Source organism: Pristiophorus japonicus, chromosome 18 (assembly GCF_044704955.1).
Source record: "Pristiophorus japonicus isolate sPriJap1 chromosome 18, sPriJap1.hap1, whole genome shotgun sequence".
Taxonomy (NCBI): Eukaryota; Metazoa; Chordata; class Chondrichthyes; family Pristiophoridae; genus Pristiophorus; species Pristiophorus japonicus.
The window spans coordinates 24,909,499-24,928,815 of NC_091994.1; the positions used below are offsets into that span (position 1 = coordinate 24,909,499).

The 19,317-nt window shown below is 39.8% G+C and overlaps 1 protein-coding gene across 1 annotated transcript in view; it reads right to left on the bottom strand.

Moving 5' to 3' along the window:
* The window catches only part of LOC139229165 (hepatocyte nuclear factor 6-like), a 99,133-nt gene extending 89,310 nt beyond the window's left edge, over positions 1-9,823 (bottom strand). The window contains exon 1 of the mRNA XM_070860825.1: positions 8,797-9,823. Coding sequence (XP_070716926.1) covers positions 8,797-9,823 — 1,027 coding nt within the window. The remainder of the gene's footprint in view (positions 1-8,796) is intronic.
* Between the last annotated feature and the right edge of the window lie 9,494 nt (positions 9,824-19,317).

The following is a 19,317-nucleotide window of genomic DNA, read 5'->3' on the forward strand; positions in this document are numbered from 1 at the left end:
CTGGCGATTTGTGTTCGGAATTAAAATGTTAAAGTGGGAATCAGCTATCAGACCAATCTCACAATTCATACTTGGCGTGTGGCAATGTGTTCAATGGTCATACAGAAATGCGCCAATCTTAAAATACTTATGAATTATATAGAAAGATACATAGACAAATAATTGTTTTGAGTGCACATTGACATTTAGTAAAAAAAACACATGGATGTAGATTTTGTACAGATTTGCTAGAGAGAGATCACGTTCTTTAATAAATCTAGAAATCTGGGTTCAGGCCGGTCTACTGACCTTATCCCTCTCTCCAATTGGAAATGTTTTAAAAAGTAATGTTCATTTAAAATATTAAAATACAAAAGTTGGATTTAATAAAGTATTATATTTTAATTCTCAACACCGCACACACCCCATCTAATAAGATATCTAAATAATTCGTGGCAAATGAGATTTCACAGAACACCCAACTATTCCAAAGGAGGAGATTACCTTTTTCTCTCCTTTTTAACTGACGCACGACAGGCCTACAATGATGTAGACTTCTACCTGGAGTCAGTGTTCAGACGTTCAGTGCAGTGTCATTTCGCTGGAGGTGGTTTTGAACGGGACAATTTGTCTCGATTTAAGACAACGGGACTGGGGTCGGATTGCACTGAATAATAAAGTTCAGTGCGAAGAGTTTGGAATGTTTAACCACAGACAAGTATGCAAATAAAAACACACGGAAATCGCCTCAAGCTTTGGGTTGTAATTACAAATCGATTTAAAATGTTGTGTTCCCATTTCTAACCACAGAAATAGGCCACTGCTTTCTGGAATTAACGCTGGAATATCAGATTCTGCCTCCCATCCTTATTAACACAGCCTGATGAAATATTAAATATCTAATCTGAACGTGCAACAGAGAATCAGCTGATTTTGTAGGAAAACTGCAGGATTTTTTCGTTGCATTATAAGTGCTTATTGTTTTACATCCGAAATGTGCTGGCGCATTCTTCATATAAAATGGCAGTTTCTCTTTCTGGTAAGTTCGAGGCAAAATTCGACTGGTTCCTTGTGTGTGCGGCGCACGGCTTTCTCTGGTTTTAACTCGACTTTCCTTGAGCGGGATTGGGGAGATTGGGAGACAGATCTCACTGGTGGCAATCACATGCTTTGGGAAATTAAACATCGACGCAAATGAACTGGAGAAGAAACTCAAAAGCACGCACAGCCCTCCGCCGAAAAATGTAGACAATTCCTTTATGTGAGACGTTTGCCTAAGCACTAATTGATTTCCAGTGTATTCAGATCAGAGCTGATGGGCTTTCCTTAATATAGACATATGATAAATGTTACTGTCCCAGTTAAACTCTGCCTCCATAGGGAGAGCCCGATCAGATGTTAAAAAGGAACTGATTACACTGCCCATAGGCTGGATCAGCCAGATTTATATTACACTTCAGATCTAAACAGGACACGGTAGAATTCTAGTTGTATTTAATAAAATTTCACTTCTAGTATTTTGTTGTCAAGGACAATAAAGATTGCTGAATACACTGCCCGGGCTGCACTCCATAACACCAGGAGTCACTATTTTGCCAGAACGCCATTTTGTTACGGATGCCATATTAAAGTGTGCGTTATTTTAACATGTAGACATAAAATGATTCTATACAGTGTATGTATTTTATAATGCAATATGCATAGGGGTAACCAGACATTAATAAGTGGCGTTTAACTCGAGCATCTCTGGATGTGTCAGAATGTCACTTTCTGTGTGCTGAGCTGTTTGGGGTGTACAGTATTGCATCCAATGGATAGGTTTGTGGGGCATACTTAGCATTATATTCTTTGACGGAATTCGAATTCTAGTCGTTAAAAGCATTAAGAATGTTTGTAATATCATTATTTCTCAACTGTTGCTTCTTTATCTGAACCTCTCTGCCACGCTGGGGTGTTTTATTGTCGTTGGACGATGGTCAATAATGAACTACATTTGATACTCACTCACGCTGCCGAGTAGCTGAGAGAAACGGTAGCTACCATTTTCCGCATCGTTAAACGAGCTGAGGGGGATACCTATTCTGATTCATTTCACTAATATTTTCACGGCTGTTCATTCCCGATGTGTTGGTTACAATGTTTATCTTGAAAGAAAGTTACTATTCTCAGTGTTGAAACCACACACCGGAACTCGCATTATGTCCAAAACGTTAGGACACTCTACATGTAGTTTTATTTCCCTTTGGCTTTTGGAAACAATTTATAAATCAAATATAAATGTTCACGGGTCATTAGAGAAACGGTGTAACGCCGGGACTAAAAGGGACAGTGTAAGATTCAGAATAGTGTCTGTTGGTATAATTGGGTCTGAAATCTAAATGCTCATATGATTAAAATCCTTTTTAAATCGCAGAAATCACCACCACGCATGGCTGCAGCGTTTTCAACAAGGCTCGCCCGTTAACAGGAGGAATGGTTACTTCTGATCCCCGTGTTCACAGCAATTCGAAGCCCGGCCGGTTCACCTCAATAAATCCGGCCCACCGGCCCAGTCCTCCCAGACTCTGGCATTCCACACACGGCTACCTTCCATATATTAAAAGGATTGTCTTTTCACCTTGCCGCTGTAACAAAGGGAATCATGAGACCCTCCTGGGTAATGCTAATGGAGTGCTCGTTAATCGGATTTTAACAACTTTACACGGCTTTTCCGTTCTGCTTAACCAAATGAGGTTAGGTGCCGATGTTTAATCATGTCCTTGCAGTTTAATGTAAAACGGGGTGCGCTGCGCTGGGTTCGTGCCTGGGATTCGCTGAAAATACATTTATCTTTACCGTAAAAAGTGTCCAGTTGTTATCTGGTTTCTTTCACATGCAGTTTGTATTTGATGTGTTGTCATTATTGCAATCATACGCTAATATTCTGTTATTACTGTTAGTAATACAATTTAAAACTCGTATGTTTTCAAACTTAAATTCACCCGCTACGACATGGTTCCCAACACTTATCGGTGGCTAGTTTATGCTTGTATTACACAAATGTTATATTTTAAAATATATTTTAAATACAACACCTGAATTATTGTCCAGAATTTATTCCAATCTTTCGAAACCGTATTAATGTCCAATGCGAACACCCCATAATATTCCCGACTGGACCAGAACTCCGCGCGGTAAAGAAATACCGAGACGGATATCTGCTAATTTGTGAGACTATTTAAGCATTACAATTTTCAAATCATACGTCCTGCCTTGTAAATGATTAGTTCTTTGAGTATTATCAGAAACGACATTATAATCTAACCCCCAAAATAATCTAATCACGAACTAATGTGTCTCTACGTAGCCTAGTTTTACTAATAATTAACGCCATGTTTTATTGAAGTGGCCTCTCAGAGTAAACTAGCCCCTGTGTCTTTCACTTTTCCCATTTATTGCAAACCAAACAACAATTGCCCTTGTCTGTTTGGGCTGTGGTGGTGAGGAGATACGAACGGATGGCTGGCTGGCTCCCGCATTCAACAAAAACAGCCAGAATTAGACTGGAGTGTGTGTATATGTCTCTTTCTCTCTGCACCCCACACTTGACTCTGGCGCGGAGAATCCCGTCCGAAATGTTAATTTTATTTGTTCCATGTTGTTACTATTTAACTTTCGTTCCGAACCAGCCCGACTTCCACCAGACTCCTCCGAATTCAGCAATTTAAAGCCAGATAACAACTTGTGGCAGCAGCGACCTTTGTAACGAATTCCAAAGCTCCCTCCGCAGCAGTTTGATAAGAGTCGGGCAAACCCCATTAATTGAGAATTTCAATATCGCGCCCTTCACTTAAGCTGCACTTAAAACAAGACCTGCATCCAGCAGGCATTCTGCCTGGGCCTTGTCACACGGCGCTTTTTGTTTTTTTTTGTTCTACCAGAACATGGCGCTTGCTAGTTATAAATTGTATTACTCTAACCGAAAGATCTTCAGAAATCCTGATCATTAATAGACTAAGAATCTCATTAAATGTAGGCAGCGCCTTAAATGGTAAAATTAAAAAATTTCAATCGGTTCCCAACGAAAGGTTAGAGTGTGGTTCATAATGTATAGGGGATCAATATGCAAAGTGGGCGTCACTTGGATACATGCATATATTTATATCTCTCTATATATACCTACATATATATTTCTACATATATATATATATATATACCTGTATATATATATATATATATCTATATTTATATATATACCTTTATACCTATATATATATAACGTTTATAAGGACAGACCTGTCTATTTAAGGTTCTATTTAAAGCGTTTCTATGTTACTTTTCGCTTTCCCAGGCCATCTCTATCAGCACCCCTGGATTTACAGCGGTTATTGGCATTGCTTTAGCTCGCTGTATAATCCCCATCCTGGTAACATATCGCAACAAATGGCTGATAGGTTGTCAAAAATAGTTATTGATTTACTCTCTTTTTAACTACTGGTGAAACTTCATCAATCGCAGGCGAGTAATGGAAAAGCCAAACGGCTCTTTTTGTATGTGTGTGTGTGTGTGTGTGTGGTGGGGGTTATTTTTCCAATAGTTGTTGTGGCAACCGTTGGTCAATCGGGATGTTTGGGGCCTTTGCAGAACAATCCTGCCGACATCTTCTATGTAAGGCCGGAATGAACGGTTTTGAACTGGTTGAGTGTAGCCTAAACCCATTCTCAGTGGAACTAAAGCTGCGCTTCCCAGCATCATCCCAGCTGCCCGCCCTATGTCTATACCTCCAGCTTACCAACAAAAGTCGAGCCCTGCTGTAACGGGGCAGCTCTCCACCCCTCCGTGCAGCATGTGGAGAGCTGCTCCGTTAAAGTTAAGGAGCTGCTGCCAGCAGCAGATTTGATTTCGTTCACTGGAACAATAGAGATGTGTGGAAAGAGAATTGACTGCAGCGGGCGCCGATCGGCCCTCTGGAAAGCTCAGTCGAGATGGTTTGGGATTGCAGGCTTTTGATCACATTTGCGAGCAGAGAGTGTATCTCCCAGTAGCAAAGGCAGAACTGCTGTGTGATCAATATTGACTCAGTTCAAACTGCACAAAGCCCTCTCTCTCTCTCTCTCTTTCTCATTCCCTCCTTCCCTCCCTCTCTCCCTACTGCCGCAACACATCGCACCGCCCACCCCGAAAAAATGGTTATTTTTAACCACTGAAAAATCGTCTTAACCTACAACTCCTATTTGATAGTCCTAATGGACAATAATTTCACGTTTATAGATACCCCATTATTACTGTGTCGTTTGCGTATGGCCCAGTACGGACTAGATCCCTACATATATGCAATGCATTTGATGTGTGTGTATATAATGCGTGCCTTGTTAAATAATAGATGCACCTTTATGTGGAGGATTTGCAGACCTGCAAGTGTTCATGCTATTGCTTAAGTAGGACTTTCATTTGGAAGAAAATATCTGGGAAAGATTCGGCATACACAGTGAGAGATATGAATAAATATTATGGTCTGTAATATGTGATCGCATATATATGGGACTGTGCATAAATCTGTATACAAATCTACGTATCGAGTAATTATTGTGTATATCTATATGTTTACAATACCAGTCCTGACTAGGTAAAAGATTACTGCATTATCTTTCAACAATTCTTAAAGGAAGGCTCCAAGCAATGTAGATACTGCTGTCTGCAAAACACAAGGAGATCTGTTCATTTTCGTTCATAAATGATATCAAGCTCGCCACTCGTACAAACAGTCCACCAGCGTATAGTTCCAAGCACAAGTAACGCGTTGGAATCCTTTTAAATAATTGATTGTTAATCTACAGTCCACAGGCACGGGATAAGAAAGTGAAGTGGAAAGGGTTAGATCCGTATGCAAACGCCATTTCAGCGTCCAGCATGTTTATTGATTGTATATTTACCGACTCGCACAACCACATCAGGATGGAGGGTTCAATTAAGTCACAGCATCACTCCTGCTTTGTGCTCTGTCCTGCTCGTGAAATCTGTACCGGCTGTGGGGAGGGAGGCAATACATCGGGTACCTGAAAATGTGTACCACCTCACCCTGAATGCAACACGTATAAATGAAGCTCTTCTAAGTGCATCTTTACTAATGCCTGGGCTTCCTACCAACACTGAGTATTAAAGCGCCATTTAATGACTAAGAATTCCCCCACCACTCCCCATTTCAAACGTCTGTCATGTATGATCCACCGGATTTGATGTGTGGCTATATTATTGTTGGTGATATCGTATTTGCATAGATACAGTCTTAGCCAAATATATATAGCAAAACTGCTGCTGAAAGCAGATCCATTCTCCTTTAGCACGAACCGACCTACTCAGTCACCAGCTGCAATGAAACTCACCTTGTGTGAATCTAGAACTTTGTATTCATATTACCGTGTGACCTCAACACTAGAAATGTAGACTTTGGGAGGGTCGCTGGTGTACATTTGCAACCTTTATAATTGGTGTGGGACGTTCAAATATACAATTGACAAAACACCTGTATTACCACGGCGCAGGTCAAATTAGAGCTGGTGTCATTAAAAAAAAACATGCCTGGTCGTTTTAAGCGAGTGTTTGAGACATTGCTCGAATTGCGACGATTTTTCGCGCATCGTCTTCTTTTCCTTTACAACCCTAATGAAATCGTGTTTCTAAACGCATCGATCCTCCAAGGTGTCCCAATCATTGCTGTTTAAACATGCAAATAGACCATTACATCTATAATATCTGAAACTACCCTAACACGTTCATTTGTGATTTTTTCCCCTTTTCTGCAGTCTCACCATATGTAACATTATCTGGCCGTGTACTGCCGTTTCAAAATATTTGAACAACCCTAAAAATCGATTTCTTTGACTGTGATGAATTCCGAATTGTAATTCGAAGCTATTGATTTTGTGGTTTGAAACGCGAACAATTCTGTCTCCCTTACTACTGGTAAAGAATCTTGGCTATTGCTACCGTTCATATGCATATCTTAATATCACTAGTAGGACATTGCGCCGACATTCCCAAGCCCCTTTATGATCATATGGAACAAAAGATTCCAAATAGGAAATCAACAATTATTCTAGTACAAGTAATACGTTAAAAAAGGCCCTGAAATGTCTAAATCCCAAAGTACTTGCATCTGATCTGATTGTTGGTGCAGAGATTGGGATAACAAAGAATCTTGAATCAAGGATATCCTTCAAGGAAAATGTTACACACTGCATCACGTCCATCATCGTTCAGCAGATGAATATGTCCTGGCAACAATGCATACCACATATACTAATATAGTGGTTAGGCTAGATTATGGCACAGAGGGTTTATTACCATTTAACAGGAGATCTCAAAATGTGGTATAAGACTCGCCAAGTTCTATCAGCGCTGTGCTAAGAAAATAGCCACTGGAAAATGAAAATGCTATAATTAAAAATATATATCGCAGCTCAGTGGCTAGACTCTGTATTCTTGTCAAACGCTTAGTTTAAAATGTTTGCATTTCATTTCTGTATATGTTACTAAATCCAGTAACATTTACCTCCATTGTGCTAATTTGTCCCAACTCTCCCATACTACATTTTGGAACAGAAATAAAACACAAACGCTCGATTGAGTTTAACAACAGAGACACTTAAAAAGCCAATTCAGGATAGTTTAAATCTTTATTTATCAGAGTCTTGTAAAACCAATGCAATCTGCATTACATTAACTGCTTTTCAATAGCGCATTGACTGTAACTAAAAGATGCCTCGATTCGCACCTAATTAAGGGGCAGGTAAATTGTGGGACACGTGGGTCCACATGGATTATACACCTGAGGACAGTACTGTACTGAAGATTCGTGCTTCTACTTAATGGGCAGAAAAGGCGGCTAAATGTGTCAGAGAGGGTCCAAGAGATGGTGGGTACACTAAATACATTGTCACAATGACCACGCTAGGTGGCCCACAACTCATTTTAAAAGGCCATTAAAGCATGCATGTCATTCAGTTACAGAAATAAATAGTTCATTGTACAAATAGAATAGAAATTACGTATTTCATATCAAGTATATACACCAACTGTCCTTAATAAAACGTAGCGTGATATGAGTCCCATTCAAATTTCTCAAGCTATTTTCTACCCAATAATCAAGATAATATGTTACCACTATTTCTAAAAGCAAAACGCAGCTGGGATAATGGACACAATCCCTTTCTTTCAGTATGAATGAGTTAATCTGCTGGAAACAAATTTGCTATGTGTTTATCGATACAAATCATCTAATGGACAGAAAGAGTTCCCTCGATATATCGTATATGGGGGAGAATGGGAGATTAAATAAAAAATTGGCCTTTCTGTGTGACAGCAGCAATGTTTGGAACAGGTAACAGCACATCTACTTTTATATCTGTGAGGTAACTCTATTTCTGCAGCAGATAATTATTACCATATTTACATATGCTAAACATGGGGGAGGGGAAGAGAAAAGGACAATAATGGGGAAACCCCTGGGGATCCTATAGTAAAATAACGAGTGTGAGAGGAATAGAGAACACCATGAATGTGTGCGTGTGTGTGTAATGCGCGCACACACACACAATGTCAAACAGAGAGACAAAGAAATACAAAGCGATAAATAAAATAAGAGGAAAATTAATATATAAAAATTGTGGAAATATATGTTGAAACATTTCCTCCATTTTATATAAAGGGAAGTCATTCCGTATTCTACACAAAGTTTTCTGTATTTGTTGCGTTTGTGTGTTTTAAGTTTGCATTATATGTTTTAAAAAACCGGCATATAAAGAAATCGACTGAAGCTCTGTATACTGCCCGTCCTACCTGCAAGCCTTAGGGCAGACATTCTTTGGAATTCAGGCTCCTGAAGCCACTTCCACATCCTCCTGAAGGTCTCCCGGCCGGATTTGAGTTTACTCCAGGGTTTGGGGTTCCTCAGCAGGTCTGAGAGGGTCCCCTGCGACCGGCACAGGATTCGCTGTGCAAAAATGGCCTGGGGGATGCTGTAGCGCTTCAGCTCGGCTGTGATCCTCTGGGCCACCTCCTTGGTGTTGATCTCCTCGACTTGGTTCGAGCTGTTGCCTTGAGATCCGGACACCGACGCCTGACGATCGCGCTCGGACGCCAGCATGGAGCCGTTGGTCTGCCCGTGGTGATGGCCGTGATGGTGCATCCCGTTCAGATGGGCCATCATCCCGGCTCCTGGTCCCGCCAGCCCCCTGGCAAGGTGGTCGTCGCCCCTGCCGAGCATCGTGGCGTGCGAATCAAAGCCATTCGGAGACAGCATCTTCTCGTTTGCCATGTGTCCGCCGTAAGGGGTCAGGGGCTGCTGAGAGTTGTGCAAAGTGCCCAGTCCGTTGGAGAGAGGGGACAGCGGCTGGCCCATGGTCGCCATGTCCTTGTGGTAAGGGCTGTAGAGGTTGCCCATGGATGGCAAGCCCCTCTCGTCTCGCATGAGGGTGAAGCTGCCACTGACATTGCCAGGCAATCTCTGGTGCGGATGGTGGTGATGGTGGTGGTGATGGTGATGGGGGTGGTGGAATTTGTCAGACACCGTCGAGATCGGTGGCAGGTGCTGGAGGGGCGTCAGCGTGGTGTAAGTGCTGCTCAGACTCATCCCAGGTGGGCTCTCGCAGGACATGCTCATGGCGGGGTGCAGGGGGCCAGACAAGCTGTGCTCCGGTCGGTAGTCGCCTCCTTCCAGGATGGAAGCCATGCTCGACACCATGGCAGGCCGGCCGTGGGAGGTGAGGTTACGGTGAGAAGCCTGGCGATTGTGAGAACTGTTCATCAGGTCGCTTGATTGGGTCACGCCGTGGATATTCCCAATATTCTCCATTGTAAGCTCCATGTTTGCTGTACTGGTTAGGCATCAATACCTTACTCATCCGTTCGATTGAGCATTGTGTAGGCTCGGATTCTCGAATTCTGTGTTACGGGCTCGCTCCGATCGCCTCTCTGACTGATGTGCTGGTCCTAGGGCTGATGTTTAACGGCTGCAGATTGGGGAGAGACAGAGGGAGCCAGAGTGTCAGTGCGCAATCTCACAGCCAACCTTGACGTCAGCAGTCCCACATCTCATTACTGAACTTCCGGAGCTTTTCTCCTACCAATGCGTTCGCTTTATAAAACTGGAAGTTTCAGATCAAACAATGCACGATTTCAATTATCTAAGGATGCATTATAGGTTCAGAACTCCCTGATCTGATAACGGACTACAGCACCTCACTTTAAACTCGCTATATATAGCTGCGGGCTGACGGTCGGCTCCTAATTAACCACAGCACACAGCTATCTCTGGCTGGTTGATTCTAAGCAAATGACTTTAGACCTGGAATGAGTTGTATAACTGACAACGGGTATCATTATGGAAAAGAAAGTTCCATCTGTAACATTTACTGTATCAGTTTGATATCTAAGAAAAAACAGCTCAAATTGAATATTAAAACTTAAGGACAATATTGTTTGATGGAACAATTATTAAAATATTTAGGTAATTTAAGCATCTTAGAAAGAAGTACACGTTGGTAGTCAAAGATCATTGACTGGGCAATTGGAATCTATACTTTTCGAGATTGTTAAGATGACTGGATCTTAGGATTCAATATCAAGCCTTTTGATGCTTAAGATTGAGATAGTTGACATGTTTTTTGATGCAGAACACATTCAAAACTTTCAGTAATATTTCCTTTCAGTAACATAGATTACATTCTATCTAGCTAGCTATCTATCATGTCTTAAATTCAAACCAACATCCTTAGATATTGTAGTTTTAATGGGGGCACACGTAGCAAGTCTGATGGCAACATTTGAGCAATTTTAGTATATTTTACGAAGTGCTTTATCATTTGGGAGAAAGTCCATCACTTAAATGTTTACAGTTTCCTCAAATCTTTAGCCCGGGGCGTCGACATCAGTGCATTTATTGAGGTGTTGTGAGGCAGTTCATAATCACTGCTCTTAACACACCTCGATTGTTAATACAGTATTTGCCAACACTTAGGAGTCTTTTTACACAAATCTGCCACTGCTCCAATCAATCGTTCGAATATGAAACATTCGCAGCTGCCCCAGAAGTACAGATACAACACAAACTTCAAAATACCACCGAAAGGCCTATTTACTAACAACACTTGGCAGCATTTGGAGGAGCAAGTTATCAGTAACATTTTATCACTTATATTGATAGATGCCAGCAATAGGGAAATAACGCGCTGATTAAAATTGGAAAACAGATCTTCAGTTCCATCGCACGATACCAATCAAACAACTCACAGGGATATAAACTTAGCGCTTGATAAATTAACTTTTATTTGAACTTGGTGTGGGCGGGGATTATTTACCTTGCAAATACAGTGTTTAATTTGCAATCGGTTGAGAGTACCTAAGGGGCTGTATTATGCTGTGGTGTCTAACTGTTCTGCTTACTGCCCATTGGAAAACAATCCACAATTGCGCTCTCCCCATTAAAACCTGCTAATTTTGGCGGAATAGCTCAGTGGTTTTAGTGCCATTTGTAAACGCCAAATGAGTTGATTAAAACCTCCTGGCTGACGTGTGAAGGACAAATTCTGACCTGTGGTATTGGGATCGGGGCAAAAGAAGGTCTTTGGGGAGTCAGAGCTGTAACCAGTGGTAACAGCATGAAAATATTGCATTAAGGGACTTGCCGAGGATTTGCAACATAAAGAAGTACAAAAATCCAGATGAGAACGCTTTGATCTTGAATATACTTAGGTCGAAGGTTTTCAAACAGCTCCACAACTTGAACTGCTATTTACTGAACATTACAACAATAACCATACATTTTAACAGCACAAATTTCAGGATATGCAGAAGTCTAGAGCAACGGAGAATAATCGCAGATGCACTTATGTGTAGGATATTCTAAATGCCCTGGACACAGTTCCTACAATGCACGAGATTCTCTCACACTGTATTCGTCGCCCCTGTCATTCACCCACCCCCTCAAAGAGAAGTTTATAGAAACTCTTTTTTTTAAAAATGTGCTTCGTGTGGTTTGGTTTGAACGATGAGTGGTGAACGGGCTACTTGGAAATCTGACAGTTTCAAAATGTAGCCTCAACACGTTGCATTCCTGATTTAAGAACTGTGAGCTTTAAAAGTGAGAGGGATGGGCTGTAGCAGAACTTTTGATTTGCAGCTTGCCTCCACCTGTACCTGGGGTGTTTCTCCCTCTTAGGTTCTGTAGCTCAGCTTCCAGATGTGGAGACTCTGAATTTTTTTAGTTCAATTTGCTCATTAACAATTTGTTCATTTCTGTTACAATCAATATCGAACGCAGTACCAATATTACCAGACGTGCAGGCAATGCGAGCATTGCTTTCTTTATTTCTCCTCGATCATTTTAAACAGTGCAAAAGTGCTACTTGATTGCAATGAATTTGGCTCAATTAGATGCAAATCCAGGATAATGGTGATTCTATGGCAAGAATGTTATCGCTCCTGTTTAATTGTGCTGCAGTAAACTCGTGTGGTAGTCCCTTTCATCACTTGCTTCTTGGGAAGAGCAGCCAAACCCCTCGTTATTTCTTCGTCCCCCGTTTTATAATTAACAAAATATAATTTAGCAAGCTGAATGCGCTCTTCATTCAAGCAGGGACCTGCAACACCTCATTGCTTCGCCCAAATCGATAAGATATCATTAGCCAAAGCGCAGCCAAATGTGCTGAAAATCAGAGAACAGAACGGATAAAAACATTGGTCATTTCCCATTATTACAATAAGTTGTTTTTTTTAATGAAAAGGGGTAGTGCAACTTTGAACACTCACTTCATATTAAATGTCATTGATTTACAGTGTGGAATTACAGTAGGATGATATAATGTCAGTGAAAGGCCCTTGTTAGGCCCCTTTAAAAAAAAGGTTGGATCCCTATTCTGGTCCTTACTTCAAAAAGATGGCCATCACTTGGCGTTTTAATTAATTAAACTCTAATCATTAACGAGGCTACAGCGTGTCGCTGCATTTGCTGAACTAATATTTGCAAATGGGACATTCCAAAAGAAATCTAACGTTTTAAAACAATTTCTTCCTAAGAAGCTGCTGTTTCAGCTGATCTGATTTCTGATCATTGAGAGAAGAAATTCCGCACACCGAATGATTTCTGCAAAAAATATGCCTTGATGTCTTATTAGCATTCACTTAAAAGTACGGAGTTGTAATTGTTGATTCAAATTTGCATGTAACCGGACTCCTTATTTCTCCCTGTTTAAGTGATCGCAAGCTGACGAGGGCCCTGATAGAAACAGTTTGGTTGTGCTTTTTATCTCCTAACCATCTGGCAGCTGCGATGGCCCGGCTGGGTATTGATCGTTTCTCTCTGCTTGTTCGCCCTGGCTCGGGTTAATTCTTATCCGCCTCTTCTCCAGACCCAGCAAATTCATCTCGGAATTATCTGTGGGGGAGAAAAAAACCCAGATCTGCTTCAATTATTTCTTACCAAAAAGAACTTTCCCCCGGTAAGTAAACAGGTGTTTCCACGGGCTGTCGGTGCAATCCGTGTAACTTTCATTCGCGTTGTTCGCTTTCCCGCTGTTGCCGTGTCTAGAGCAGGGACATCGGGGTAATTCCGCACCCCGAGTGTTCCATCTTTAACTCTCAAATTCGGCCTCTACATAACCAGTCCAAACAAGTCGGAGTCAATCCTAGCGTTTTAACGCGAGACTGTGACTATGATAATTGCACACCCTTCATATTACACTGGGTATCGTTGGAAATGGAGACTGCATAACTATCTTAACAAGAAACAGAAATTAAACCCTTTTAAAATGAAGTACAGAACATCATATGCATCCATAGATACCCTGTTCTCCTGTATTTACATCACCTATACAAATTGCTACCATCTTATGCAGCAGTGCAATTACAGAGATTAATAAGTCGCCATTAAAGTCTCATTAATATTGCTGCATGTGATTCCCCACGAAGCCCGATTTTTTTTAAAGTTCTGTTGCACATTATTATATCTGTAAGTGAATTTCCATGAAATCGTTTGTCCACTATATACAGCTTACAAGTCCCAGTAGTGTTGGTGCTTTTATGCAAATAGCTGGTAAAGTAAGTGTGTTTTACATACAGCAACATGGTGATGTAAAACACCCACGTATACAGAGTGACATCTTAACCCGCCGGATGTTTATGTACTGTTAACACTGAGTAATTTGTAAAAAAAAACAACGGCGAGGAGAAATGTTTGCAAGTTCGAATCACGGTACAGGGAATTTATTGTACACTGTAGGGTAACTATCAAAGGATTATGAAATAGGGCTTGATCCATTTATACCTTGTTGTGATATAAGCACTTTTGAGGCTGTAATTAATACACGCAGGTAAGAAGTAGTAACTGTTCTTGCATGTTATCTTCAAGTGGCCAAAGATTTGGAGGCCCTCATTAATTCCACCTGACTTGGCAGCGTTAAGTATGGAAAGATGTTTGCTGGGAAACGGCTGAAGGAACTACAGACTATTTAGATGTGTTTATTTAACAGGATAAATGGGCCAGAGGTGTGGCCTTGTTTATCTCTAGACGCTATATAATATAACAAAAATTCGCCACGTTTTAGAATATTCATCATACAGGAAGTTCAAACGGCTTCTTTTATTAAAAATAAGTATGATACTATTTGATGTCCTGTTTCAATCAGGTCCTTCCCTTTTGTTAGTTTGTCTTTAGGCTGACATTGGGAGGGAAAAGTGAACATTTCAGTCTTCAGCACTGCCTCACTTTGTTTTACTTCTTTGGAACAAGTTAAAATAATTCTGTTAAAATAAAACCCCAAAAGTAATGAGGGCTCATATTTATTTAAAGCGTCGTTAATGTTAAAATTGCACCGCAGCATTTAAAGCAGGGGAACGCGTTGATTTCGAAAGCAATAGTTCCTTAATAAGTCACAGCCAAAATATTTTACTTTTGAGAGCACTGAATTCCATTCTCGATTTTAAAGATGGTGTGTATTAACTAACAGTGGGTGATTTAAGTAATGGGCGTCCCTTTCCAGCTATCGATCTTTTGGCATTTAGATGGTTCTTCGAGAAAACAAGGAGCAAAAGTACTCAGGAAAACGCTTATGTGACTAATATCGTCTTTAACACAAGATGAGTGCCAGTTTCTGCCATCCAACATGCTTGGGCAAACTGGCGCAATTCATAAAATATCACGCAACACGTGAAGCCATGAGCCAGGCCACATGTGCATATGGGGCATGTTTGAAGAAAGAAATACAAATAAAAGTTAAACGACAATTAATCGTGTTTCATGTTGTATAATTCGTAAAAGCTTTTTCTAACGCCTAAGGGAAGAGATTCTGTATCAATATTCAATGAAAAGTCTCGACAAATAGTTTTAGGTACAGAAACTAAAAAGGGAGCGAGAGCATCCTAGGGCCATGTGTATAACTATTAACACTCCATGTATGATATGATTTATAAAATATACATTTCATGCCAAGTGCAGAGATATTTCTATATATATCTGGTTAGTAATGGAAATCATTTTCCGCTTTTATCCCGCTGCAGACACTTTTTAAAAACATAGAGCACTTCTTGGTGCGTTCACCTGCTATGTCTTGTTGATAAAGATCTACACACTGTCGAAAGTGCTTTGCTACTTGATAAAATATCCATTTCTGCTGGAAATTGAGCCTTGTACTTTAATATCGACAGCGTATCTATTGACATTGCAGTGGACTTTCCTTGCCAACCTCCCTTCGTCCCCTTTAACTCCACGAATGTTGCCAGAAATTGTCCTCAGGTGGACCGAAACTAAGACATGTTTGCATCTGCAGAATTCCTGGGAAATATTTGAATGATATGATTTGAGCTGAGCGCCTATGAAATGTCAGATATTCAGGTTTGAGAAAATAGAAATGAGCTGCTTGTATAAAAATCAGTTCGGTCATGGAAGGGGGAGAAATGATTGTTCTGGTATTGCATGTACTTTCCGAGCAAGGTGCTTATAATTAAATATTACTGCATTTAATTATACGCAAGACTTTCAAGAATTAATCGGAATCGTAGCGAACATTATTTATTAATAAAGTCGATATATATTTTAATAAGGAACTAAGCAACCTCTATCTACAGAATTACTAAATATTCTTGTTGAAAGATTCTCCAACGTGTTAGCATATTCAATACACAAACCACAAACTCCACGAAGAGGCAGTTGGCATCAACAAAGTATCAAGGTAAACTCTTAGATCAGTGTGAATAATCTTTTTTTAAAGTATTATGTTAACAAGTTTTAAATGTTATGCACCAAGTATTAAACATTTCCCAGCAAAAGGGTTCAATTTATTTCCATGCATTATCTTTTAAGTAGAAGAATAATCAATGTGCGGGTTGTTGTGTTGCACAATGGGGTTCATTGCACAAATAACGTCGCAAAAGTATTGTATTTGGAGTTCTTCTATTCTACTGAGTCTGGACATAAAGGGAGAAATTGCACACTTATATTTTACAGATCAATTCCATTTATGTGAAGCCACTGAAGGATTTAACGGCGAGAGAAATGTTATCAAAACTTGATGGTTAGCAGTAGAAACTATATTATACCAGCAACTCGCATGAACTGTGCACTCATTTAGTAAATAGATACATAAATTACAAGCGCTCGCTGCAATTAAATATTTAACGTGTCAAGGAGTTAAACACTTTTAAAGTAAATATGAATGTGAATAATAAAGACTAGGGCTGTATCTTGTATTCCTGGTTTATTTAAAAAAAAACATTTAGTCTGCGGACATTGCGAATTGTCATATTGTAAAGACCAGCTCCGTCTGCCTTTCTCAATGTATTTAACGTCTTTGCATCTGACTAAAATAGGACTTATTGATTTTACATACAGACCTTTAGGCTGCATTTTTTTCACGCTGTTCTCCTTTTTGTTAAGGAAAATCAGGTTTTATTGGTTGTGCCTTAGAAAACCCTGGTCAGCATTGCGAAAAGAAATCTCTTCATAAATTAATCCGATTTCACGAATATTCTACAAGCATATTAAAAACGCTCACATGGAAGACAAACTGAGCATTCTAACTTTTACAGTATTAGCAGAACACTCTTCAAATTATTTAAATTCAAATGCTCAATACATTGACTTGAATTGTATGCTATAACAAATGATTAGCCAGATGTCTAATTGATTTGAATCCAGCAATACCGAATAAATCTATTGTTTAAACAGAACTGGTTTACAATGTGGTGACTTTGGATTCTCGTGGCAATGCATTATTTAATACCCTCTTATTAAACTATTTTAATTCATGCAGAGCATTCTGAAAATTGTTCTACCCGGGGTTTTGTAACTTCAGGATAACTAAGGGCTGGCTGCCTTATTCCACAGAACACAAAAACTGTAATCAAAATTGTGAGAGCGGCTATTTTCTCAATGACGGTCATTACACGTACCATAATGTGTTAAAATGAATGTTAACCATGCCAGAAGATTGTTCAAAGTCCACATTTAAAGGGGGATATTCAAACGGAACTTCGGATGGGACAATTGCACCTTTCCCAGATTTGCAAAATCTAATTGGGAGATAATACTTAATGAGGTTTCGCTCATTAAATTACAAAGGGATAGGGACGGGAGATCTTGGCTATAAAGCGCGAGAGTATCATGTTACTGAAAACCCTCCTTGTCTTTCTGAAACAGTTTTTAACGTACCGCCTCACTTCCATCTTCACACGAATAAGCGCTGGGTGAAATCACAAGATAGCACTCGTTATTTTCGCTAACAACTATTTGAATTTAAGGAGAAAATTCAAATATTTTAGTAGACATGACTTTAACAATTTCGCTGGGCAGTTGTTGGTTGTGATGTACGGTTGTCTTTACCTTTCTGCGTGTATTGAATAGTTGGTTAGGACAGAATTTAGATTCTGCTGTGAGAGTAAAATCAAAAGAATAGATTAAATGAAACATGAGAGAGAGCTGCAGCTTTTAGCGCCTACTGTGAGTTTAAGTTTTTCAGCTGATGCCGGAATGTGCGGCGAATATATTGGTTGATTATATTCTTCTAGCAGCAATTTTAACCTGGGGACCTTTGAAAGGGGCATAATCGGGGATTTTATAAGACGCTGTGAAACTCCTATCCTGGGAATTGTAAAATTTATAAAAATAGATAATGCCGTGTTTTTTTGGAGGGAACGATTCAGTGGCCAATCAATCCCTCGAACCCTTCTTTTTATAAACTCAAAGAAAATGTCCAGTACCGCTGCCAATGAACCTCCCACCCCATATCAAAACTGTCTGAAGCCTTGAAGTTCACTGGCTTCGAATGAGTACCACAAAGTTGATCAAATAATAATAGATTTCTATCCGATTATATTTCTGCTCACACAGCGACTGTGCAAACTTCGGCTCAAAAATTCAACATTATTACTACATTTTGTAACATTACCCAAATGAAGGAGATTTTAACGGAGAACTATGTAATCCCACAAGGACACAATTCCCAGCACTTCAAAGATGCTCAAAACTAAAGAGACCAGTTTTATCTGACCTCTTCTATTAAGTAATTCTTTTAATGCATTATTAATAAAACGAACCACGGGGGGTATTTCTTAACTCATATTCTAATAACCATGTGTTGCAATATTCTTCAAATAATGTTTCACATGTATTCTAACGAATGTGCATACTTGTATGTCCCGGCCGGGGGAGGGAGGCAGGTCTAACAGGAGATTCGTTCCAAAACTAGAAAGCTGAAATAAAAATTCTGTTGAATTACTACAGAAATCCAGCTTACAGTGTAGCTGCTCAATTTAATCAGTATGTCCTGTAAGAGGCTGATGGTGCTATTAGCTCTTTGTTTTTTTCAACTTTCTCCCCATTTCTAACTTTTTTTGTGTGAAAATGTCACACTAGGAGCCCTGCGTTTTTTTGCAGGTTTAACACACACAGCAGAAGCCATTGGAATCCTAACATAACTATGAAAGGCGAGTTGTTCAACTCTTTTTTTCGCTACTATTATTTAACCGGCGGACGGCAGAAGTGAAATGTATGGTATTATTAAATAAATACGTAAACATAGTCTGCAGTTTTAATGGCCTGTTTGCAGCCCTTCATTTTCAGATACAATCCGATCTGGTGTAAACTTGAAGATTCTTCACAACCGTGAAGTGCTTTCCGAAAAAAAAGTTCGAAATATTCTTTTGATTTATTTTAACTAATTTTGAATTATTTAATATCTGGAGTAAAGTTCCACTCGACGTTATTTCAACAATCCAGTGTAATCCAGCCATGTTCTCGGAATAGGCAATTGCCGTTTTTTAAAAAGCCTCCAAAATATATAAAAACAAACATGGACAAAAGTTTATTAT